This window comes from Pseudochaenichthys georgianus, chromosome 14 (genome assembly GCF_902827115.2).
Source record: "Pseudochaenichthys georgianus chromosome 14, fPseGeo1.2, whole genome shotgun sequence".
NCBI lineage: Eukaryota > Metazoa > Chordata > Actinopteri > Perciformes > Channichthyidae > Pseudochaenichthys > Pseudochaenichthys georgianus.
In genome coordinates, this window is record NC_047516.1 from 35,332,590 (window position 1) to 35,359,793 (window position 27,204).

Here is a 27,204-nt window from a genome sequence, read left to right on the forward strand (position 1 = left end):
GATGGTTGCTTAAGCACAGTTGCTAAACGTTCAGAGACTAAACACTTTCAGGCCTGTATGGACAGACTACCAATGAGCACATTCTTGTTTGCTACTGACAGGAAGTTTTAAGTTTTCAAAAGGTCATTTAACCCTCTTCTCTTTTTTCTGTGGCAAACTCTAAGCAGAGTTTTGTTGGAACAGTTCAGCACACAGCTATCAACAATTCCCTTTGTGTTCCAGGGCTGCGTTACTTTCTTCTGGATTATTGACGTCTTTCTTTTTATCCAGGGTAATGCGCAGTTGGGTGTATCAACATTTTGCATACAGGGAACAGCCAGTGGCAGCTGCTGGAAAATATTTTTGGTGGGACTATGGAAGGGACCAAACCATACTAAGGCGGTCCGGGGGGATCCTCCCCCAGAAGACATTTTTGAGAAATGACCCCTTAAATTATCTGGTGCTGTTATAGGGTATGGGGGGGGGGGGGGGTGGGGGGACAAATTGAGGCTTAAAAATATGAGATAATCGATAATCTTCAGTGTGGTTAGCTATGAATCCTCAAACTGTGCAACAGTACAGTAGGCCCACACAAACTGCAGAACACTGGTGCTTTGGGAACACTCAAATGATTCAATTCCCATTTAAAATCAGGAGACTAAATACGAACAGTGTGTGTGTGTGTGTGTGTGTGTGTGTGTGTGTGTGTGTGTGTGTGTGTGTGTGTGTGTGTGTGTGTGTGTGTGTGTGTGTGTGTGTGTGTGTGTGTGTGTGTGTGTGTGTGTGTGTGTGTGTGTGTGTGTGTGTGTGTGTGTGTGTGTGTGTGTGTGTGTGTGTGTGTGTGTGTGTGTGTCTCTCTCTCTCTTGCCAACCCTCCCGATTTTTGCGGGAGACTCCCGATGACATTGCCCTCTCCCCGGTTTCCTCCCAGGGTCATATTTCTCCCGATTTCTGAAAAAATCAGATTTACTCCCGACTGTTTCTACTCGGACTTTAATACAGCTACACCATTGTTTGGTTTCCATGGTAGCACGTCTCTTTAGCAGCGCGCGCAACTCAAAGTTTGAGAGGGTGAAGAAGATGAAAACTGAACAAGAATCGACAACTCCACCCTCTGCTCACTCCTTTCCTGTAAAACACAGGTCCAGCCCACACATATGCTCCATGGTGCTACAGGCATTATCCTTACAACTACAATAAGCATGTAAATGATAATCTACAGCTCCGGCGATCCACTAGCACCGAGACGCAGCCATCCTCGACAACTTCTGTAGCGTCACCTTGGATACGAGTCCAAACAACTCACAGACATACAGGCCAGGGTGCTGACACGGCGCCCTTTGAGCATCAGATCTGACGACGCTGATTGGCTGACATTATGTTTCGGCGGCATAGTTTACAGATAGCAACAGTCAGCTGGCTGAGTGCTCCTTTCTACCGCCCGGACGAGAGAGGGTAATGATACACACTGCGGCCAAGCAGGAAACATGTGACTTATCAGTAACTTTAGATATCGTAAAACAATTTTAAACGAGATTTTATTGTAGATTATACATTTTACTGATACTAATTATATAATATTTACCTTGTTCATTAAAAAAAAAAATATATATATATGTCTTTTTTTTTATGACAATCAAACATGTGGGAAGAGGGTGGGCGCCGCCCCTATGGGCCGGCCGCCACTGGGAACAGCAGACACTTCATTGGGTTGGAAAGCGGTCATGTTCCAAATAGGTTTTCAGCAGTGTGTTCTTCCATCACAGAACCACCCCATTCACCCCCGTTCTCTTCAGCTCAAGACAAGGGCTTATTTGCTCTATGTTGCCATGGTAGTCTAGCATAGAGCTGCTCCATAAATCCAAGTGTTCAACAATAGACTTGTGAGTGTATGATGCTACAAAGCTCCAACATCCAACCTCCACTGGAAAGATCTGTCAGGCCCTGCTTTTATCATATACATCTTAATTGAACAAGGACCATGCATAAAGACATTAATCTTAAACAGAAGAGATGCTATATGACAGATTATGGGCAGGAACACATACACATCTACAAACATGATCACACTTACAATAGAAACACAGATATATCAAATATAAATACCTGTACATTTGTCAATATATCTATAACTTACAATTCATTTAAACTAACTGTGGAGGAAATTCCACACAAAAACAACCTGTTTGGTAAGAAATTAACAAATAATAGAAGTTTAAAGCAACGGTTTTTTATTTAATAAAGCAAAAAAGTCAAAGCATTTAACAGAGTTAATCTATTTCAGCTAAAAGAACAGAATCTAGCACAAGCAAATTATGACTACATCTGACCACATACAATATAAAATACAAGCACTTTACACACTCAAAAGCAAGGAAAGGTGTTAGCAAGGCAATATACATGATTACAGGAAGTGTTGGCCAGACGGTTGAAATGTGCATACATTACAAACCTAATATCAATCCTAGCAATGGTCGAAAAGACAGCCTTCTGTCTGTTTTAAGGAAGTAAAAATGGTTAGCTAGATGTGAATTCAAACTGTGGGAAAATCAAGAGAGACTTAATGATACATTTACTACAATACTAACATCTCCAATTACAGTACAATTCCTGTTGGCAACACTGGTTGCCCAACATCCATTTCTTTGCACTATGGGAAAAAGAGTGAATGAGTAGGTTTTAAGCTCAGCTGTGAGCATATTCCAATGTCTGATGGATAACTGCCCCTGCTGGAAGATGGCTCTGTCAGACTATCTTTGTTTCTAAAGGGTTAGTGCACATCATCCTCCCAAGGGACCGTTTGCTAGGTGTCCTTTTGCTATAAATAATTGATGAATGTTTAACTTCTTTTATTTTTGCATCATCCGAGGCTATCTTTATGTGACAGATGGTGAGCAGTATTTATCTAAGGCAAAGGTCATGGATATCTTTCGTCTTGATTGCAGATGTTTTTTGCTGATTTTCTGGCATACCCCACACACCACGCGGGTTTAAATCCCACACGTACTTTTTCTCTCCTGTAGCGCTATTTATCAATCTGGATGTTTTGGTGTGAGAAGCAGAGTGATTAAGATCACGTGACACACCGCTGCCTCACAAAGAAATCAGCTTTTTTATGTTTCAACTTTAAAAAAAAGTATGTGAGTTTGCCTTCTCAAATACAATGGAAGTAAATTGCATCAGGCTTTTGGTGCTCAAAGTGCTGAAAAAATACATTTGAAAAACTCAACAAAAATGTATTTCCCAGAAATCATGACCTGAGGCCTGTACTACGAAGCCAAGGCAATGTCTATAACATCTTTGTGTTTTCTGGCTTACAATCCTAACAAAAGTGATCTTGCTAAACCATAGTTATCAACTCGGTAAGTCAACCCAGGGTTTCTCAGTCTGGCTATGAGCACGTTCACATGAAAGGGGTGGAGTTAGAAACATTTGATTATATGGTCTTTACAAATGAACAGTTAAATAATAATATTGGACAAATCGTGAAAAAGTTTAACTCTATACATCCATAAATGAAACACATAATCCTGGCTCAAAGCAACATGCAGCTTCAAAGAATAGGAAGACCAGCTGGCAGAAATAACTTTATGAACGCCTTAATTACAAGGTTTACAAAATCACTTTCACTCGAAGACACGAGTGGATCTGATTTGAATTGTATTTGAGTCACTAGTTACCAAAGATGCGGCAAATGTTAAAGTCTTTCAGCACTTGTAAATGTGTCTCTAGCTTTGTAAAAGTGTTTTGCATCTTGTTAATTTGTTTTTGTTTATGTCAAATTGTTTTTTTTTTGGTAAAAGTGTTTTGCTAATGTAATTTAGTTTTATAAAATGTAAATGTGTCTCAAGCTTTGTTAAAGTGTTTCACACTTTGTAATTGTCGATTGCACATCTCAGCCACCGTAGAGCACCATCTATGAAACGTCAAGCTACCCCACAGCACCCCCAAAAGGAAATCTGTGGCGCGGCCACTGTTTATATGCACTTTTTCAAGCTGCAGACTTTTTATTTGGAATCCAGGAAAATACAGAAAATATATTCTCTTTTTTATCTTCATTTGCAGGTGAGCTCTCTCAGGCCTTATCAAATGAGTGGCCTCTACGTAGGGGATGATGTGCAGCGACGCGGTCATTATGGGGAAAGAACACAGACAGGCCGATCAGGAGCCCGACGCGAAGCGGAGGGATCTAAATCGGCATGACTCCATAGATAGATAATTCCAGCCCAAGACTGTACACCATGGCAAACAATTTGCTTTATGGCTCTTAATAAAAGCTCAGAAGCTAATCCTCCACTGTCTTGCTAACAAACCAAGAATACATATGAAATGATCAACATAGGAGGAACATTCCAGGCACAAAAAAAGATACCAGAAATGCCTCTTTTCCCCAAAACGTGTGCAGGTGAAGCAGGATACTTCTGTTAGGCCTTCGGATCTGTTTCTGTGCACACTATTTAAACATGTTGAATACAAAACTAAATAGCTTAAAAAACACCAGCCATCTCAGTTCACACCATTGATCCTTTTACAGTAATGTGTGTTACATTCACAGTTTGCCGTTTGGTTTAAGGTATTTTTGAGAGTTTAGGACATATAGGCAATTTGGCAAGTAACGCTATGAATCGTCAAAAGTTTACTAAGAACAGTGATTCTCATGATAAGGGTCTGACACATCAGCTCTTATTATTGCTGCCACACTTCGCCCACAACCCTAGACTGAGGTCGCAGATATGCTTGTTAGCTTTAAAGGAAACCCATTGACAAAAGTAAATGCTGTGAAGACATAGCATAGCCTCGGCCTGTGTGTCAGGCTGAAACCCGGACTGCCCTGGCCCACTACATTTAGAATAGGAATATGTGTAGTCCTGTTGATTCACTGGTTGGTCCTCTTTGTCCTTTCTTCTTTTTCACAAAATGCTCACAATTTGTTTTAGTTTTTTTCCATTGGTGGTATTCGTTGTTCACTTGCCACTTGCCAGTGCTTGTCTGTTAATTACATCTTTGGTTTCTACCCTTTATAAACAGCAGACATGAAAATACATTAGGTTTCTGAGCATTGAAAGGATTGTTTGTTTGTTTGTTTGTTGTTGAACAGGATGCAAGCACCAGACAAAAGTATACAACACAAAGTTCTCACAGTCAGTGTCTACTTGTATCTCACGTTATAAATCTCAAGTGTTTGTCATTCCTTAGAAAGCTTTGTTAAGCTTTCTTTAGAATAGTTCCCAAAGACGAGCAGTAAAGAAGACACAAAACAAGCAAGGCCAGCGATTGTAACACTCTCACAAAGAAGCACACATCACGGACAGCTCGTAAAGGAAGAGTTTAGAGATCCCAATTTGTTTTCCGTCAAGACTTCAAACAGCAAAGAGACAACAAGCTTCGGTACAACAGAAGCAGCATATTAAATTATACATCTGCTCTGCAGGGAAAATGAAATAATTCAGTGGTGACTGATCATCAATAACACAGAGAGGAAGGCAGCTACAGCTGATCAAAGGAGATGTCATGTAGGATGGGTCATGTCGTGGAAAAGGCACACAAGAGGATAATCGATGAGAAACTACAGATGTATACAGCTCCAACTGCTAGGCACCAAGCAGTAAGGACACAGGACACAGGAGTTGTTTAAAGAAACTAGGTTTTCTTAAATGTACCCACAAATTAAAAATAAACATAATAAATCAAGAATCTCTAATAAGACAGGAAATACCTCTAATACATATAAAAGCAACTTAATAGTTGTCACATGTCATTTTTTATTAATTAACCTGTTTGCTAGTGATTATACACATTCAAGTGTCAAATGTATTGCTTTAATTCGTTTTTTAATCCAACAAATTGGGTATTGGGCGACTGTGGCTGCGAGGGAGTGCGGTCGTCTTTGAACCAGAAGGTTGTGGGTTCGATCCCAGCACATGCAGCCAACATGTCGATGTATCCTTGAGCAAGATACTTAACCCTGAGCTGCTCCCGATGGCATGGCCAACGGTGTGTGAATGTTAGTGCATGTCCTAACATACACTGCTCAGTATGAATGGGTGAACGACATGTAGTATGTAAAGCGCTTTGAGGGGTCTTAAAGACTGGATAAAGCGCTATAAGTACAGGCCATTTACCATTTATTGTTCTCAGCGAAGTCTGAAAAAGAGAAGTACATTTCTTAGTTTTACTGAAGCACTTTGTTTAATAAACATATCGTCAGTTCAGTCATAGTCAGTGCACGGCTTGCTCATTAACTAACACAACACAAATCAGATGGATATTTTTCCTTCAGCTCCCGCCTCCCCTTCATTCTCATATTCCTTCTGAGACAACTGTTAAAAATAATTTTGGTAGCAGATGGGAGCCGATACAAAACATCCACATGCATTAAAATGACATATGCAGAACCAGCCGTTTATCAAATCCCTTTCTCCATACTTTTTAAGAAGCTGATTACAAAGACTGTTCTGTGGCTATGTGGTTTGGGGCCTTTGCTTTCCTTGATGAACATGTTACTCAAACACAGTGCAGTGAGCTGGAAATCAAAAGTGCATACTGTAGCATGCATCAGACTTTCTATAATCAGCTGAAATGTGCATATTGAGTATTCGAGGAAGTGCTGTATTGAACTAGTGTCCCCCATCTTTCTTCTTAGCGCTCAGGAAGTGCCATCTGCATGCTGCCTTTGATTAAGGCTTGCCCCAGATCTGCTATCTAATGAGCTGAGAGCTCAATCAATAATTCACTCAATTTGAATAAAATCCAGGCTGATCAGATCCATTCATACAAGCATGTAATCAGGGTCTTTGAGCGGGGACAACAGAGAAACATTTTCTTCATGACCAAAGTTGGAATTGAAATAAAAAAGGAAAGTGAAACTTCTGCTCGTCACCCTCTCCCTCCGGTCCACATTAATACAAATGATCCCAATACGTATGATTGTATGAACTAAAGATCTTAAAATCAATACAGATGTATTTATTATAAACGTTAGTCCTTAACATCTATCACTGTGTATATCACCATTCAAACATCTTTTAAAAGTTGAACAAACCCCACACAGCTCAGTAAAGACTGAAATGTTGACTTTATTTGATAATTTCAGTGAAAACTAACGTTCACATTTCTCTTTTTGATTATAATACTGATGAACGTTCAAAACAAAGCACTTTGGCAACTTACCACCTATGTTTTAAAATGCTTAATAAGCACCGTAACTTTCATGATATAATTTCTCGGTCATAATCGGTTGTTTCCGTGAACGGCCGACTGTTGAGGGACACAAATGCTGCGGCTGCAAGGCATTGTGGGGCAGCATTTTCGCTTCTCCTGTCGGTTAGGGAGGTCCAGTGGTTCCTAAGCTAAAGGAGGTTATAAAGGAAGTTTGAAACCTCCTTTCCTATCATTCTCATCATTCTAGAGAATTCGAACGGCACTTATCATGGCTGCCACTGAGGGACTTCCGGGTCATTTCACTCCTTTAGGAAGGTTCCTAAGCTAAATGGACTATTCGACTTCAGCCCAGGTCTTTTTTAGGAAGACCGGAAAGTTAGCATAGCAACCTCAGCAAAACATAATGTAATTTCTCTATTTAACTTGCAGCAAATAAGATCTGTGAACACACGTATATGATAACTATATGTACACGTTCTGTTCAGCAAGATAATCTGCAATGTTACCACATCACAGTGACATAACTTCCAGTCAAACTGCTAAGCTAAAGGCATTCATAACGGTGTTTACTGACATATTATTTTTGTCGTTGAACACAAATAATGATAATCTTGTTCACCTTTATTAAACGCAGATATCATTTCAGGCATCTAACCAAAAAGACATTCAAAAAAACTGTTGACTTTGAGACAAGGGAACCAGTTTTTCTAAAATGCTAACTCACTATCAGGTTAAGGACTCCAAAATTGCTCCACAAAACAACATCCACCTAAGATATCCAAAAAGTTTGTTTTTAAATTGTTAAATGCTTGTAATATTGTCAAACTGGATTATATCAAGGGATATATTATATCTGACATATATTATTTCCAGATACAGCCAGCTACATTTTGCCTGTCCATTCAGATCAAGCACAAACTGGGTGGGTATCAGGGCCTCTTTTACATTTTTTTTTGATTTCACATCAAGGATTAAAGAAAATAATGTGTTCTTCTATCGCCCACACTCCTCCATAGAGAAACACACAGTATCATCATGCCCACATCTGTTACCAGAGCACATGACAGAGATGATAAATGAGAACATATAATTGGTCTGTTCTTAAAGGGGACCTATCGTGCAAAATGCACTGTTTGTCTTTTATAAATAAATATGTGTCCCCGGTGCGTCAGGGAACTCACACAGCGTGAATAAAACCCTTTCTCTTTTCCTCCGTACCCAAATCTTTTCAAAACGAGGGTACAACGAGCAGATACAGATTTGCTGCCGATCTGAAGTCAAATCGGCAGCGGACCCACAGAAAGTTGCTATCAGAAACAATGCCTGACGTGTTTTGGACGTAATCTGGTCTTTGTTTACATTAGCAAGCGTCGCTAACACTCAGAGCTAACCTGTACTGGAGAGCACATGTGTTTAAAAAGCAGGAAATAATAAAAGAACTCACCTTGTGATAAACCTGTAAGAGAAAAAGCATTTGAGCTCCATACTGTTTCAAAAAATAATAATCCTTGATGTGGTTTAGAACAGGATGGCGTTTTATCACAACATAATTTAACTTTATCTCCGGTAGAATTCTGATCAGGCATTAGCTCCGCCTCCTCCTCTTTTTTTTTTTAAAGCTAAGGACCCAAACTCCTCGTTTCTCTAACAGGGCTGCAAAAGAGGGGTTTGAGCAGTATGAGGCATGGCTGCAACGGGTGATCTGTTTGGTATTTTAAGCAAAACACTTGTTTTGTATAGGTATGGCCCTACAATATATGTTTCCAATATAGCATAATAGGCCCACTTTCAAACAAAAGTCTTTGCTAAGTACTAATTAAATTACAGTCAAAAACAGAGCTTCAGGCCGCGTTATGGAAACCCTAAAATCATCAAATCCACAACTCGAGGTAATGAAAAAAACCAATCAAAGCAGTAACATTGAAATAGATCTCAGTTCTACATATACGATGAGCAGTTATGTAACTGCTCTGTTTATCTACGCTCACAGGCCAAAGGCAAGACTATGCTGAAAGGCTCCCTTCCTCTTGTTGTGGCACATGTAATAAATAATTTGTGTGCGGTATGTTTGTTATTTCTGCCAAGGAGGTTATGGTTTGTTTTCGTCCTGTATGCTTGTTTGTAGAATATCTCAAGCACTGCTCACATCCTTCATTGGAAAATCGTTACAAAGCCAAACGAAAAAACCGTTGAGTTTGTGGTGAGCAACGCCATCTGTGAAGTACTCTATGTTCCGCTTCTTCTAAAGGTGTGAGGCAAAACTTTCTCCTGGTTCTAAACCGATAAGCAGATTTTCAGCTTTCTTTTTAACTTATTGTCAGCAGTCAACCAATGAAACAAAACTATTTTGATGAGAGAATTAGTTATTAACACTCATCAAATGCAAGTACTGTGCACATATTCATATTTCCAGACAGAATTTAGGTTTTCTCCGAAAACCAGTTGCCATTTTCATTACATTACAGGAAACTGTGTGTTTAAGGCCTCTGTCGCGCTGATTTCTTTGTGAATCTGGCATACCTCAAACAGATCTTCTGATTCAGAACCTCCAGCCCGCCTCCTTACTGTATGTGATGGCAAATAACTTATTGAAAGTGTTGGGTCTCCGAGGTTCACCTTGTTAAGAACATAGGCGTACTCCTTAGAGTGAAGTTAAATCCAGTTGTGTTGCAGAAGTGCGTACAGAGATGTTCATGATACTACTGCTGTCTCAAATCGCATTCTTCTGTAAAGAGTTGAAACGCTGCACACGCAGCGATCGCCATGGCTACACAACGGAAGTTTCATGACCATCGTTAATTGCGTTAATAGCTCCGGTAAACACAGCACTTTACAATGAGAAGTTATACATGTATGCATTTTATACTATAGTAATGTACTACTTTACTGGTATTGAAAATACGCCATCGTTAATTTAATTGGGCCGCTTGGGGACTATGTAATGATTTAGTGGGAACGATTATTGCTAGCTAGCTAAGAGCGGAGATTGTGACCTCACTGAGTGCACAGCAGCGCTGTGAACTGGGTTTGGATATCCAATGAAAAACGCAAGTCCCACGCTCTGGTGGTTTTTGTACCGTTACAGTTTGTTGCTGGGGTGATGGGGGGTCTTTTGAGGGAAGTGTCCGAATTGAGACATAGCAAAACCGTTCCCTGAACTAATATTTGACGGAATTGAGCCAGGACTACTTCTTCATCTTCTTCTGTGTTTTTCTGCAGAGCATGTGTGATTGTCAGGAGACCCTTTTTAAAATAGCAGAACAAACAGAAAAGGAAGGGGTAGAGAGAGGGGAGATCGTCCACTAGTTCAGCGATCACGGATGCAGTGGTTCTCTCTCTGCACCTAAGAAAGATAAAGTCTATGTGTGGGAAACACAGGATCATATTTGAGAGAGTATATCTGAAAAAACTGAAATGTTGACTTTAATTAAATGTATAAGAAATGTGTTGACATAATACATTAAATTAAAGTCAGTGTTTCAGTGTGTGCACTTGTTGGCATATTGATGTATTGGCATGTCTTGGTACTAGTTTCTTTCGAACAAAAGCATAATTACAGTTCACCGAAACATAACCGTAACATCTACCTCTTCCTCCACAGTTCCTCCTGATGCCCCGGTGATCGTGGGGGCCCCGGTAATGAGTTTACGGGCCGGTGACCATTTCAACCTCACATGTCACGCAGACAACGCCAAACCTGCTGCGTCTATCATCTGGATCCGCAACGGGCTGGTCCTGAGTGGAGCCATGTACTCAAAGGTAACACCGGAGAGCTCTCTGCTGCGGGTTGGTACCTCAGCTATGAGCGATGTTATGATACCAGAACATTTTGAAATCAATACCAATGTAACTCAACAACAAAAACAAAACAATAAATCCCAGGTAAGGGCAGCTGTGGCCCAGGAGGTAGATGGTTGTTATCCAATCAGAAAGGTCGGTGGTTTGATCCCCCTGCAGTCAACATGTTGATGTATCCTAGTGAAAGATACTTTACCCCAAATAGCTCCCGATGGCATGGCCACAGTGTGTGAGTGTGTGTGGATGTTAGGTGAGCCTGTTCACCTGTAGCAATGTGTTTGAATGGGTGAATGCTGACACATGTCGCGCTTTGAGGAGTTGTTAAGAATGGAAAACTGGCATAGAAATGCAGTCAATTTACTTCAACAGACAGACAATAGCAATCTATTCAACATCTCCACAAACTGGAATGGCCTTCTGGGATGTGACGGTCCTTCAAAGACCGACAGTGACAAGGAGATAAACATGTTAAGAATTGTACATGACCTTAGATTGACTTTGTGTGCACTGTGTTTGATCCGGATTGTTGTGCCAGTTGCCAGTGGGGACTTTTCAGACACAATGTCATTCTTTCCACACCTGCTTAACTTTAAACTATTGTCTGTTATTGTTGGTCCTGTGTGTGTCTTCCAGTATGACACCTTGGACCACAAAAAGTCACAAGGGTAAATAACTTGCTAATTTTGGGGTTTTCAAAAAAAAAGTGTACCCCTTGGTTCCTCATACTTTCATCAAAAAGTCAGATCTTCAACTTATGGTACTCCTTAGTGTAGTTTCCTGTGGGATCGATGAGTCATCAAATATTAACTCAGCATACCTGCTACATACTGGTATGTTTGCTCTAAACAGATAACATATTAATGACCACCTTTTTGGGCTCTGTGTTTATTTTACTTTTTATTCCGTTTCTTTTGCGTTTTTTATATATATCTCTATAATTCACGTTGGACATTTTCTACCTTATATTTCACCTGGATAAAGGAGTCCTCTGATGTGGATTTAAAAGTTCTTTAACTACTTTAAACCCATAGAGTCCTAAACACATCAGACTGACAGTTATCGCTCCATATTCAGATTTCTTAAGAAAAAGCTACCTCTGGTTGGCGGGGCCCAACGTTGTTTCCTCATGGTTTATCCTTGAAGCACATTGCTTTAGGATTCAGGATTAGGGCCACATGTGAAAATCGCCCAACAAAATGTTCCGGTGGCCCTAATCCTCTCTCGTGCAATCAAACACTGTTGTGTAACAATATTTTACTATGAGACCATGTATGAGTGAAGACAAATATGAATTATTCCTACATCGTGCCGGTTTGAAATTATTCACCAAACCAATTCCTTTTTGTTTTGTTTTCTATTAGAGTCAAACCATAAAGGCCCTATCGCCATATCACCTTTTCACATGACATATTCTTTAGTGATAATTAGATCTCCAGGACTTTAAAAATGTTTGAGTTTTAACTGCATAATGCAAAATTGCAAATATTCCTCAGAGAAAATAAAGTGCCGAAATGTTGTCCCTTGGCATTCATGCAGCAGTACACATGGGCTTTTACCTACTTCTAGACATGGACATGTTATTATGAACCCAGCCGTATCAGTAAATACTGCACATTGCAAATTCAATACGGGGATTTATTTTTGTCTTTGATGATCTATGTATATCTATAATAAATATGTGCATTCATCTATTTACCTTTATACCTGACATTTTCTCCCACAAGGCCACAGGTATTCAAAGCTAATAAAGAAAGACCCGAGGAGACTCAATTCTGAGTGAATATATCTTTCAACTTTGCAAACATTTATTTTCACATAATTCAGCTTATTTTAAAAAGCTTACGGCAAAACAAATGGACAACAAAGAGTGTTCCCCCGATCATTGTGGGTAGACAAGACAACTTTCAGGGGGGAATGTCACATTTATTTGTTTCCTCTCTGCCATTGTTGTCTGTAGTTAAACACATAAAATGCTTCTTTACTTTAACAGTATATAAAAAAAATTAAGACAACTTTGTCTTCCCCCGGCTTGTTCCTCATCCCTTTTTCAAATGCACAATTTTGTACTACTTCTGTTCAGATGACGTCAAATCCAACGGGATGCCGTAAATAAACTGCACAGAATCACACTACACACCTATGCAATGATTACATTCAGGCAGACTGTAGAATACAACCTCTTTGGACTAATTATATACTTATTGAAAACAAGCTACAACATTTAATACCTTGGAAAATGCTTTTTAATACTTTTGAATAGCCTTAATTTTTGCTAAATTGATTAATCAACTTTTTTTTTTTTTTCAAAATATTTGTTTTCACATGGGAAAAAAAGTGTAAAAGTGCATTACAGCAATTAAGAGAACCCTTACTCACTTTCCCTTAACCCCGCCCCATCACAACCACCCCTCTCCCGGAGCACTGAGGCAACAGTACATCATTACAATACAAAATGATAGATACAATAATATTAGGGCTGTCAAGTTAACGCGTTAATAACTAATTATTTTAACGCGATTAACGCATGTGCATTTTTTGTCCTCGGCCACTCCGTAGTTTCAGAGCGCATCGAGTTTAAAATACCATCTACAAGCTGATGCTGACAGCCCCGCTCCTGCCACCACACTTCCACGCTCACCGGCAGGCACCGACTGGCCATCGGGAGGACCGGGAGAGACCTTACGTGTATTGTTGTTGTTAGCATCTGGTGCTAGCTAGCTGCGCTAACGGATATAAGGAGCTGTTTCAATGAAAACAGAGGAGTGACATTTTGCCGACAACCGAGCACTTGACTTTATGCAGGAAGCCAGACAGTGGGACATTGTACGAAAAGTCAGCACACTCAGCTCTGATAGTGCGCGCAACATGATCACAGCGTCCAGGCAGCTCCCGTTCGAGCATATGCCTTGAGTTGCACATAGCTCCAACACACACACACACACACACACACACACACACACACACACACACACACACACACACACACAGCACACCACACACACACACCACACCACACGCACACCACACACACACACACACACACACACACACACACACACACACTTTGTATTGTATTATTGTATGAGAGGTTCCAGGGGGGTGTACTACGAAGCAGGATTTTCGCTTAGCCGGCTAACTTCAGGGAAAACTCGGGGTGTCCAGTCTTACGAAGCTGGTTCTCTTTTTAGCAAGCTAGATCTCCATGGTAACTTATGCTGTGCGGCTAACCTGGTCGGGACCAGGTTAGGTTGCAGGCTAAGAGCTCAACTCAGTGAAAGCACTGCCTGCTGACCAATCAGAGCACAGCGTGCGGAGTTTAAAGCGATCAAGTCATATTACAGGAGAAAGCAAATACAGAAAAGCTGCCGTCGCAGGAAAGACGGCCGGCAAAAATCACCGACTGTGTGAACGTGAACATTAATAGAATATCACCTCCCATCTTCAGAGCAATCTGACTATTATAACATTAGCGTTAAGAAAGCTTACTTAAGTATCGGCCACAACATAAGTAACCGGATCAGAGTACATTAAGTACAGTCCGCGGCATATCACTTCATAATGTATCATATATCTCCTTATCTGAGTCAGCTGAGCCGTATCTGGCCGTGCAACACTCACAGCGTCACAGACTGTATGCAGAAGTATTATTTTAAGCAACACATTAAGTTGACGAAACACTCGAGACAAATGTAATTGAAGTCAGATCGTGTTTTAGACGGGGCAGTGATATCATAAACCTGTTAATGTACGCATTCAAACACTTTTTCTGTTACCAGCTGTATTCACCTTGCAGGTGCAGCTCTGTGGCTTTGATCCTGGATAAAGTGTTTAAGTCATGGATGTTTAAAGTTTAACTTCTTCATATGTCTAATATTATAGTTGACTTTTCATTCAGGCAGTATGATGCTGCACTGTCAGTACGCTTGTCCATGTTTGTGATTGGTCGAATGCTCCAAATACCACCCATTTCATGTGAACGTGCACCTAACTAGATAGGACACGGCTGGCTTGAGCGATCCACTTGATAACCAGCGTCGTAGGACCGTTAAGCGAGAGCGCGTATGTTTTGGATTAGGCCAACCGGCTAACTCAAACATATCCAGGTTAGGTTGAACCAGCTTCGTAGTACAGGCCGCAGGTTGAATTGAGGCGAATATTTGTAATGTTCAGAGGTTGTTGTGTTTAACATTCATGATAATATTTGTCATTGTTCAAATGATAATAAACATTTGCATAAAGCATATTTGTCCACTCATGTTGATAAGAGTATTAAAAACTTGAAAAATATTCCTCTAAGGTACATTTAGAACAGATAAATAATGTGCGAATAATCGCGATTAACTATGGACAATCATGCGATTAATCGCGATTAAATGTTTTAATCGACTGACAGCCCTAAATAATATACATGCACATACCTGCATACATACATACATGTACACATACTAACACATATCTAGGGATGTCACATGGGATGCATGTGTGGCGGACAGGGGAGTAATCATATCGGAATTATAGACAGATAAAAAAGTGCCAATTACAGTGAATTGTGAGGGGGAAAGGGGCAGAGTGCTACACGCGAGGGCTTGAAGTGACGTGGTTCGACATGAATTGGCCTCCACAAGACACCAGTCACTCTGGGGTGAAGTGAACCAGAGCATGATCTTGTGTGTGTTTGTGGCCCAGTAGTAACCCATAAGCTTAGGTAAACCAAGCCCACCCAGGAACCTGTCCCTCTGCAGTAATGGTCTACTAGCTCGTGCATGTTTACCAGCCCAAATAAATGAGGAAATAATATTATCAATAGCAGTGAAAAAAGATTTAGGCAAAAAAATAGGTAGGCATTGGAAGATGTATAGATATCTGGGCAGTACATTCATTGTTATCGTCTGAACTCTTCCTGCTAAAGAGAGTGCCAGATGGCCCCACCTTTGCAGGTCAGATTTGACTGTTGCCGTCAGGACAGTACGATTTTGTTCCCGTAGCGCCCTAAAACACTGCGTAATTGCAAAGCCCAGATATTTAAACCCTGAGTTGGATATTCTAAAAGGCAATGACAACGGAGGTAATTCTGTGGCCAATTGGTTGATAGGGAAACATTCACTCTTTTGGATGTTTAATTTGTATCCTGAAAATGAACCAAAAGTGGTCAAAAGTGAGAGTATGTGTGTATTACTAGCTATAGGATTGCGCACATACAGAAGAAGGTCGTCAGCATATAACGAGACCCTGTGTTCGATATCCCCTCTCTGAATCCCCTTAATTCCTCTCTCTGCTTTTAGAGCAATCGACAATGGCTCGATAGCAATTGCTAAAAGTAGTGGGGAAAGCAGACACCCCTGATGCGTCCCGCGGAAAAGAGGGAAGAATTTGGAACGCTGGGTGTTCGTACATACAGAGGAGTGAGGAGAAGAGTACATAAGTCTAACCCAGGAGATGAGGCCTGGACCAAAGCCCAGCTGTTGAAGGACAGAAAACCTATAGGCCCACTCAACCCTGTCGAAGGCCTTCTCAGCATCAAGAGATATGACAACCTCCGGTTCAGCAGGAGAAGGCGGGCTGTGGATGACGCTGAGAAGTCTTCGGACATTTGTGAAGGAGTGCCTCCCTCTTATGAATCCTGTCTGATCTTCCGAAATGATGGAGGGTATAATAGATTCCAAACGGCGAGCAAAAATCTTCACAAGTATTTTCACATCTACAGACAGGAGCGAGATTGGGCGATATGATGCACAGCTCAACAGGTCCTTGCCCTTCTTAAAGATCAGAGAGATAGAGGCTTGCATAAGGGTGGGTGGCAGTGAGCCTTGGTCGTACGACGAATTAAACATATCTAATAATAATGGGGACAGTTGATTTGAGAATGTTTTGTAGAATTCTACCGGGTATCCGTCAGGTCCCGGTGATTTGCCACTATTCATTGACTGTATTGCCTCTTTAATCTCAGCAAGCTGCAGGGTGGCCTCTAGTGTCTGTTGGTCGTTAGTCGAAATATTGGGCATATCTAATTTATCCAAAAATGTATGTAGCTGATCTTCGTTATCAGGGTATTCAGACGTGCAATAACGCGCATGTTATTAATCTCTCCCGGGTCAGAAGTGAGAAAGCCCAACCCGTCCCGAATCTGGGTGATTTGGTTCGAGGCCACCCTAGCCTTTAGTTGGTGGGCCAGGAGACGGCCAGCTTTATCACCATGTTCATATATAGACCCTCGTGAATGTAGAAGGAGTCGTTCAGCCTCTCTTGTTAGGAGAAGGTCAAGTTCTGTTTGGAGCCCCATCCGTTCTTTAAATAGATCAGGTGATTGAGTGGAAAAGAGTTGGTTGTCTAGATTAATGATAGATTCTTCTAGTTCTCTTTGGCGTGCTCTACGAAGTTTATTAACATGAGACGTATGCGAGATGATCTTACCCCTAAGAAAAGCTTTAAGGGTTTCCCAGAGTAGGGACGCAGAGGTCTCTTTATTTTGGTTGGTCTCACAGAAGAATGCAATTGATTCCAAAATACACTCACAAAAGGCTGCATCAGAAAGTAAAAGAGGGTCAAGACGCCAGAATCTAAATTCCTTTGGCTTATGATCAAAGTGAAGGTCCAGGATCACAGTTGAATGATCTGATACAGTTATCGGTGAGTACTGAACGGAGACAATCGACAAAATAAATGTTTTATCCACAATGAAATAATCTATGCGAGAGTATGAACAATGTGCGTGGGAAAAGAAAGAGTATTGCCTAACCGAGGGGTGTAAACATCTCCAAGGGTCGACGTAGCCATAGTGGTCCATAAAAGCAGAGAGAGTCTGTGCCATTTTAGAGGGCGCCACAGTTATGGAACTAGATATGTCTAGTGTTGGGTCTATAACACAATTCATATCTCCTCCCAGTATCAATAGATGGGAATTGAAATCGGGGATGGTGGAGAATAGCGATTTCACAAAATGATGATCTTCCCAATTGGGAGCATGCAGAAACTAAGATGACCGGCTTCTGATAGAGTATGCCAGAAATTATGACATAACGTCCATTTGGATCTAAAATTGTATTAGTAGGGGTGAAATTTACTTTTTTCCGAAATAAATGTCTGTGCCCCTTGTCTTCAGGTTAAATTGTGAATGAAACATTTGTCCAATCCACGGCCTATTCAGCTTTCGCTGATCAGAGTTACAGAGATGTGTCTCTTGTATAAACATTATATCCACATTCTGGTTTTTAAGATGTGTCATAATCTCTGTGCGTTTCACCAAAGCATTCAACCCACCAGTGTTCAAAGAGAGTATCCTGACCGCCTGTCCACCACCAGTCCATGTACCAGCAGGGTTGGGAGGGTTACTTTGTAAAATCAGTTACTGATTACTGATTACATGGCTCTGAAAGTAATCCGAATACAGTTACGTGTCTTAAAAAACGTAACGTAATCAGATTACTTTTAGATTACTTTTGGATTACTTTCTTTTTCCATCACAGATGGGTATGTTTTGGTGAACAGGAGACACAAAAAAGCAAAAGGAAACTGAACGTGTTTTTACTGTTTTAATGGCTTATCAAGAGCACAACTGAAACATCACATCTGAAACGATGTAACAACATAATACACTTTCTGGGGATGCAGCTTGGGATGTGAGGAGTGAGGGACACGGCTTAGAACGGGCGTGTCGCCTTCTGTCCTGCCAGTGTAGAACGGGCGTGTCGCCTTCTGTCCTGCCAGTGTTGGCAGGACATGAATTAAAATGTCGAACTCGGACTTCATTTTAAGGACATTTCGGCCAGGGGTGTAGAGCTATAGTTTAAGCACCGGATTGGCAAAACAGGAGAGTGTGTGCACCAGTCTGTCTTGATCTATGAATTCATGTCCGTGACACTCACAGTATCTGCTGCCCACAGCTGTTTTATAGAAGGAAAACCTCCTTCACTTCATGACATCTCTGCAGCGCCAGGAGGCAGCGGGAGGGTTAACTCAGCCTCTGAGGAGACGAGCGCGCCGCGCAGTGCCTTTCACGCACCGCTTTCACGCACCGCTTTCACGCACCGCTTTCACGCACCGCTTTCACGCACCGCTTTCACGCACCGCTTTCACGCACCGCTTTCACTGTGTGTGTATACCTTCAGAAATAATCATTAGTAAGGCTAAAGACTAAAGAGCGACGCAGGCTGATGTGTTTTAACCACACACACCTATATACACACAGGCGATTTAAACTCAGACTTTTGTTCCTCCATGTTTCGTTGTTATTGTTTCACTGAGCGAGCGGACCCGCGATTTTTTTTCAAACGCTTTTTTGGTCCATCTGCGGCGGTAATAGGTTTTGTGGGCTGTGATGATTCGGCTGTAACTACTTGAATATTAAATGTTGAGAGGAAATCATTCCAATAAGTAATCCAAAATGTATTCACTTCAGGTTTACGAAAGTAACTGTAATCAGATTACACGTTTTTCAAATGTAACGCGAGCTGAATACAGTTACTTGATTTTTGTATTCTGATTACATAACGCCGTTACATGTATTCCGTTACAACCCAACCCTGTGTACCAGTTACATTAGCCATGACACCGCGTACAGCATCGAAAGTGTCAGATCAGCCCTAGAACATCCACAACTAAAAATTGAGAGAACAGTGTACATAAAGATGACAAAACAGAATGTAAATGAAACAGCTGCCTCAAACAAATGGAAACCTATAGCCCCATCAAGATAAATGCCCCACCCTCTCCCGCCCTCTCCCTCCCATCCTCTACTCCCTCCCACCTCCCCCCATGCCCTAGCCCCCCACCCTCCGCCCCACCAAGCTCCATCTGGCATTTGGCAATAACTTCCCTACCTGAATTATCTCTCCTTCTTCAAGGTGTCTCAGTACCCACATCATGCAGATACAACCTTAGTAAGTGTAACAATTGTGAACAGCAAATGTTAACAAGAACATTGCAAAAGTGCAAGAACATCCCGGGTATAGAGTGTAAATCAAAAAATGAAAACAATTAAATTAAATAAAAATAGATGTAAACATGTCACATCGTGTGTTTACTTGGCCGAGTAACATTAGTTATAAAAGAAATTACGTCCCAACAGAACGACGGATGTAAAGTGCCCAGAAACAATTGTGAACAGCATGAGTTAACAAGGACATTCGAAAAAGTGCAAAAAACAAAAAACACCCCGGGTATATAGTGTAAATATAAAAATGTAATCATACAAAAAATAAATTCATGTCGCATTGTACACTGTCATGGCTAGGTAACGTTAGATTATACAATCAATTGTGTGCTCTGTGCTCCCTCTGTGCTAGCTCTGAGCTATTCAAGCAGGCTAATTATGCTAGCCATGTCCGGGCCAGCAACTTCACGATCAGTTGAGACAGCAGTTTCGGCCTGTTTCGTCTACGTTTTCAACGCAGGTTTCGGCATCACATCAGCTTGTTCTAATTTATAGTCCAACTTATGTAAACACAATACGGGTTTAACTCAAATATGTGGTTTTAAATTAAAGTTAGAAAGTAAAGTCGTGGGAGAACGAGACAACGCAGCCCGGAAGTCAATTAATCAACTTTTAATACTTTTTAAGACCCCGCGCACACTGATATAAATGTCAGGACCAATGTTCAACAAGCCAGTTATCAATGAAAAAAGAGTAACTTGACTCACAACCTTGATTGAATCTTGACTAATCTTGATTGATCTGCAAAGAAAAAACAGTCCGTTCCACTCCGTACGGCTGGACTGCTGCGACAGCAACGTGACTTAAAATTAACGGCAGCACTGATCGAGGTTTTCTGTAACTGTCCAAGTCTGTTAACATATTTCTTTCCATTAATCAGTCTTTAAACACTGCCTGAGCCCATACCATGTTCCTGTTAGTGTTTACATCCTGTCTGGCACCATTCCAAACTACACCCTACACACTACCCCTCCGTTTGCACATTTGTTTCTTCTCTTGCTCTGTTTTCTTGTTCTCTTTTCTTTTTTTCTTTCCTGGTGACAGTTTAGCCATCATGAATACAGTTGTGTACTCTCCACAAATATAAAAATAGATGTTAAAAGTATTCTACTGTGTCTTCTGATGTATTTGTACTTCTTTCTGCATATTAATTTGACTGCACATAGTCACTGGATCGAGGGTCCTTAACAACGGTTTGTTAACCATAGCAACGGCCTGCTAGTGAAAAAGAGAAGATCTCAAAATGTTCGAAATTGACACAATCGTGTATTTGTATTGTCATAAAGACTAATATGTTCATATCATATGTCATATTATCATTACAAGGACATTGTTTCTAAATGTACCAGCAGTTGAATCAATGCAACTCTGGGACCATAAAGCAGGCTTCATTAGACTTCATAAAAAACCGTTAATGCCCTAAAATATTGGTAACCTCTGGATGAGAACAGGAAGATGAGGAGCAGCCAACATGGAAGTGCTTTTGATTCTGAGATTACAATTTGGCAAAGAGGGTTTCAGTCATCATCATTATCCCTCTGCAGTCAGTTTACTATTCCATCAAACACCTTGCTACATCAATTTAATGCCAGCTGAGATTCTTTTTTTTATTTGATCCGCAGGGCATGAGTGAACCTTCCTGTCATGCTTTAAACATGAGAATTTTTTTCTCCCAATGCCATTAATTATTGACGTTTCTTCTGGCAGTTTGTTCACTTTGTTCAGCGTACGGATGGAGACAGGAAGAGTGAGAAGTCCTTTTAAAGGCGTATTCCCCTGATGTAGATCTTAGTGCGGCTCAGCTTGGTAGCTGTGGCAGGCCAGCAGCCCTTGATTCATTATAGAAACTCATAAATTAGACAGAGCCGAGTCACTTAAACATGTTTATTAAAGGCACACGACTTCTCACATCAATAATATATAGATACATGCCATATTACATTAATCCATATGACAGTGTGCACTTACATTTTCCAATTCATCCAGAGAGGGGAGCTTGAGTGTTGGTTATTTGTGCCTTGGAGTGTGTTATGTGACATGATGTTTGCATATACGTATGCACAGGGGTGGAACTTTGGTTTGAGAAGTGGGGGGGACACAAAACAGGGGGTCTGGGGGCTCTCCGCAATAAAACATTTCTCAACATGAATCCCATTTCCTGCATTTCTACAAACATTTAGGGACTATGGTGATAAAAAATACAGGCAAAATGTAAATTCTGCCAGAATGAAAAATACTAAAATATGTATAAGGAAAAGCTGTCTTACTTTTTTAATTGTTTAATATAGGGGCCGATAGCCAACACTGGAGATAATCATTTCATAAAGTCAAACATTTTCAGAATTAATGTTTGTGTGATTCAAATTAAAATAATGTGAGATTAAATTTTCACTTTGTTTTTTCTTCTTCTTTTATTTATGGTCATATGACAAATGATTCAAAATATGACCAGACGAACCAACAACAGGTAAAAATAAATAGAAAAATGTAATATAATGGCTTAGGTCGAAGATTTAAGACAAACTTTTAATATAAAGAAAATATTTCATCGTCCTCAATCTATCCCTTCAATCCCATCTCTCCATGTATCCTTTACTGTCCTCTCTGCTCTTCTCAGCTAAAAGAACCAAACACATGCTTCCTGTACTCATTCGCAAGGATAAACTCCTGGCAAATCTTTTCCCTGCTGACTTTATCCAGAAATTCCTTGTGAATGTGAGAGACTGCTACATTGTTAATGCGAATTTGCATCATTGTACTTCTCAACCATGTCTTCAACCTCCTCAGAGCACTGAAGCTCCTCTCTGCGTCAGCAGAGGCTGCAGGAACAACCATAAGAAGCCGTATAAGGGCTTCTAGTTGCTCGAAAAGGCCACGGACTTCAGGCAACCGACTCCTCGGAATAGCTGGATTTGAATGGGTACTGGAGCTTAAACATGTCAAGCTGCACCTTCAGTGACCTTTGGTTTAATTCAGGATACTGGTCCACCACTGTGGTGTCCCAACCCAGTCTCACGGCATTTCGTGTTCACCAACACGATTTTTAATCTATTAATTCGTGTTCACCAACACGATTTGCCCCTTTTTTTTTCGTGTTGCACAGCACGATTTTAAAAGCAATGTATTTCTACTGGTAATGGGTTTCGTGCCTGCAGGCTGCAGCACGTCTTTTTCTCCGGTCGGGTCGTGGAAGACCGGAAGCTGTGTGGTTCATAAAAACATGTTCTTACTCAATATCAAGCCACAGTTATTGCTTTTATTTTAAATCGTATAATTTCGGACTTTTGTTGCCGTCTGTGAGGAAAATAAATGGGGCTCAGAGCCTCACGATACTGAAATCTGTATTTTTTTAAATCTGTTTTTCCTTCTAATTTGTTATTCTTTTCAAAATAACACACTGTTATTTGCTCACCAATAACACACAATTATCCTTGCTTTTATTTATTGGTTTAATTCCATAATCTCAGGCTGTTTTGGCGTCCGTCAGGAACTGAATTTCAAAATAAATATAAACGGAAACAGACGTAGGCATTTCGAGCGATTACCCAAGATCCTCAGCTATGGTTTTAAGCTCGCTGATTGGATGTGTTAGCCGCAATGCATGCTGGGATTTGGTGTTTATATTATATGAAATCCGGAAAACATTTTAAAAGAATAAAATAATACTTAATTCCGAGTGCTCTTGCTTTTCTCTTTGAAAGTCATCACATAACGGCATTGTAATACACGGTTCGGCTGCATTACATATTACAGATCTGCCGTACCTGTAGTTCTTTATTTAGAGAGCCCTGATGAGAAGACCTTTGGAAAAACTGGAAGAAATGCCGCCGAAACTGAATACTTGACGTGGATCATAAATATATCAACAATTAAACAACATCTTCAATTTCTCTTCACACAATACGTCTCCTTGCAGTATCAACACTAATTCGGCTGACTTTTACATTTGATCTAATTCATAGATGGGTTATATTTACACCATAACGGTGCACAGCTGATATAAAAGGACTGTAGTTTTCAAAGATATTACTGATTTTCTTTGAATGTAAGAATGTAAATACTGAGTCTGAAATAGTATAGCAATATGCTGTAAAATTATGTGAAAGCATGCATAAAACTATACATCTTCAGATGTTGTACATACACACTAATAATACAAAGTTATTATGGCTGTGTGTACCTTGTGTGCACCTCCTAGTGGTTAAAGCACGTTATTGAATTATTGTTTTTATGTGTTATATTTGATTAAAAAAATATTAAGAGTACATACTTTCATAGGGGGAAAGTATAAATATAGAAATATAGAATATAAAAAATCAAGAAGATACTATAAGTGATCTCTACAATAAAACAGTTTAGTGCAGGATGTACAAAGATATTAATAGGAGGAGGTGCAAAACAGAAAAACGAATTAACCTTTATTTAAACATTAAATAACAGATTAAGGTCTTCTTTTAAATAAGAAAAAAGGAGGTACACACATATTGATAGATGTCTTGTAATGCACTGTTGAGGAACCTGTGACCCAAGTTTTTCATTCATTGCATAACTACACCGTAGTTGTGTATGATATGTCAATAAACCTCTGAAAATCTTGAAAGGGATGTGCAAAATAGCCATAATATACAGTCTTTAATTAACTATTAGTAGAGAATAACGAGTAATGAATATACTTTATTACTTGTTTCCATTCATGTCAATTGCAGATACATGTTTAGTCTTCTCAAGCACCAACTATCAAATATCTCTCCTGATTGTTGGCACTTGACAATCACCTTACCTGAATTTTACTCAGGTGTAACTAAAGTCTGATTTAAGGGTTGTTTATATTTCACATAATTAATCAGAATCTGCAAAGTAACTCAAATAAATGCAGTGGAGTAAAAATACCAGGCTAACCTCTGAATTGTAGTGGAGTAGAATTACAAAGTAGCAATGAGCTGTCATGTGGGTATATATTAATGCTGCGCATTATGGACACAAGCGATTTTCACTCATTTATTAATTATATGTTTTACATTTGATAACACCAATGTGTTTAATACTGGCAACTTCTAATTGTGGGAAAAACGAAAACGTTCAGTAGAGACGTGCCATAGAACATTTTGCGAAACACAATAGCTAGCATGTGTAGTTCTGGAGGGGTGTTCGATTCCAGTTTTAGATAGTCTGGCGTGGTTTCGTTCCATTTCACACAGCTGTTTGACGCTCTGCGTAACCTTACGGGGACTGTAGTCCTAAACGATAGCTGGGGATTATGGGTAGTGTAGTGTCTTCGGCCATCCTAAACTCCTAGAGGCCTACGTCTGTTTCCGGTTATTTTTATTTTGAAATTCAGTTCCTGACGGACACCAAAAAAGCCAGAGATTATGGAATTAAACCAATAAATAAAAGCAAGCATAATTGTGTGTTATTGGTGAGTAAATAACAGTGTGTTATTTTTGAAAAGAATAACAAATTAGAATGCAATGCTGCGCAAATGTGGGTCTGACTCACAGAGAGTGACTGGCTGTCTACATGATGTGGCCTGCCGACATGGCCACTTTCATACAGATCATACTAATGCCCTCGATTGGTCTCTGTGTGTTATTCAAGCTCGGGAGGGTGTGTGTTAGTGTATGTGTGGTGCGAGCGAGAAAGCGTGCGCACCGGTTACGTGCATTGTTGTTAGCATCTGGTTCTAGCTAGCTGCGCTAACGGATATAAGGAGCTGTTTCAACAACAAGGTGGAGGGAGAGTCCTCTGCTGTCAGACTGAGAGGCTGATAACTACAGCTCAGGTGAGGTAAATTACTCTCTGAGTGTTTAGATAGTTAACTTAGTCTAAGTTATCTCAGTAGGTCTCAAACGGTTCGGTCACCATTTATGTAGACACATATTTCCATTTGAGGGGGTAGTGATTAGTAAAATATGCATAAATAATCAAAATGAAATGTTAACCAGGTGAAAAAAGGTAAGATAAACTTGTTGAGAGCTAAAACTAGTCTTTGCTGCTGCCTCAAAGAGGAGCAGGGGGAGAGGGGTGAGGCTGATTCAGGAGCACAGACACAATCACAACTATAAATGTTTCATATGGGTGTAGTCTCTTTATTTCCCCCTCAAAATGCACCAGATTGATGCATTTAAGTCCAACATTTAAAAACAAATCATACCGGGGGAGCATGCCCCTGGACCCCCCTATAGGATTTGAGGTCCACCCCCACTTAAAATATGTTCACATGGACTGTCACGATTCTCATGTTATGTCACGTTTGTAGTTTTGTCTGTGTTGGTGTTTTTCTTGTCTTTGCGTTTCCTGTTTTATTGTGTAAAGTGTTCACCCCCGTTTCCTGCCTGTCTGCTTTCTGTTTGTTTCCCTCCCTGATTACCCGATTGTGTTCACCTGTTGTCCATGTTATTCCACGGTCTGTGTTCCTTGTGCTGCTCGTTGGTTTTGGATATTTTGGATACTGCCTTTTTTGCCACAGCTTTGTATTATTTAATAAAGCTCGCTTTTCGTTAAATTCTGCATTTGAGTCCTACCTGCTTCACCCAAGCGTAACAGAATGAACCGACCAAATTTGGACTCATCTAGACGGGGTGAAGAGGCTGCTTTGAAGGAGGCACGCCGGGAGGTTGCTCGCAAGCCCTGGCTCAGGAGCTTGTTGCCGGAGTGGCTACAAACCTTTACAAGTAGCCCTGAAGAATTGTCACAAGCTTCTAACCCTTTCCTGGGATCCGACTACTGTCCTGTTGAAGGTCCACAGAGTCTCCAAAAGGCCTCTAGGAGACGCAGGGCCAGGATTCCAGCCCGTGCTCCAACAGCCATGATCCCGGCTTCAGTTCCGGTTTCCACAGCCATGGATCCATGCACCAGTACCGGCCCGCAGAGCTATGTTTCCTTGCTCCATTACCTGGCCCACACAGCCATGGTCCAGGTCTCTGTTCCGGTTCCAGCGGCTCCAGTTCCAACCTCAGACCTTTTCTCAGGAACCCGTCTGGCGTTTGGAGGTCCACGGAGCCTCCAAAAGGTCTCTGGAAGATGCAAGGCCAGGATTCCAGCCCGTACTCCAGCGGCTCCGGCTCCAGTGCCGGTCCCAGCAGCCATGGTTCCGGCCCCAGTTCTGGCCCCAGCGGCCATGGTTCCGGCCTCAGCAACCATGGTTACAGCCCCAGTTCTGGCCCCAGCAGCCATGGTTCCGGCCCCAGTCCTGGTCCCTTCCCGAGCCCCTCCTCTAGTCCCTTCCCAAGTCCCTTCCCAAGTCCCTTCCCAAGTCCCTTCTCTAGTCCCTTCCCAAGTCCCTTCTCTAGTCCCTTCCCAAGTCCCTTCTCTAGTCCCTTCTCTAGTCCCATCTCCAG

The 27,204-nt window shown here is 40.9% G+C and overlaps 1 protein-coding gene across 1 annotated transcript in view; it reads left to right on the forward strand.

Annotated features, from left to right (window-relative positions):
* kirrel3a (kirre like nephrin family adhesion molecule 3a) overlaps nucleotides 1–27,204 on the forward strand; it is a 366,436-nt gene that overhangs the window by 231,416 nt on the left and 107,816 nt on the right. Inside the window, exon 4 of the mRNA XM_034098423.2 lies at nucleotides 10,742–10,899. Coding sequence (XP_033954314.1) covers nucleotides 10,742–10,899 — 158 coding nt within the window. The remainder of the gene's footprint in view (nucleotides 1–10,741; nucleotides 10,900–27,204) is intronic.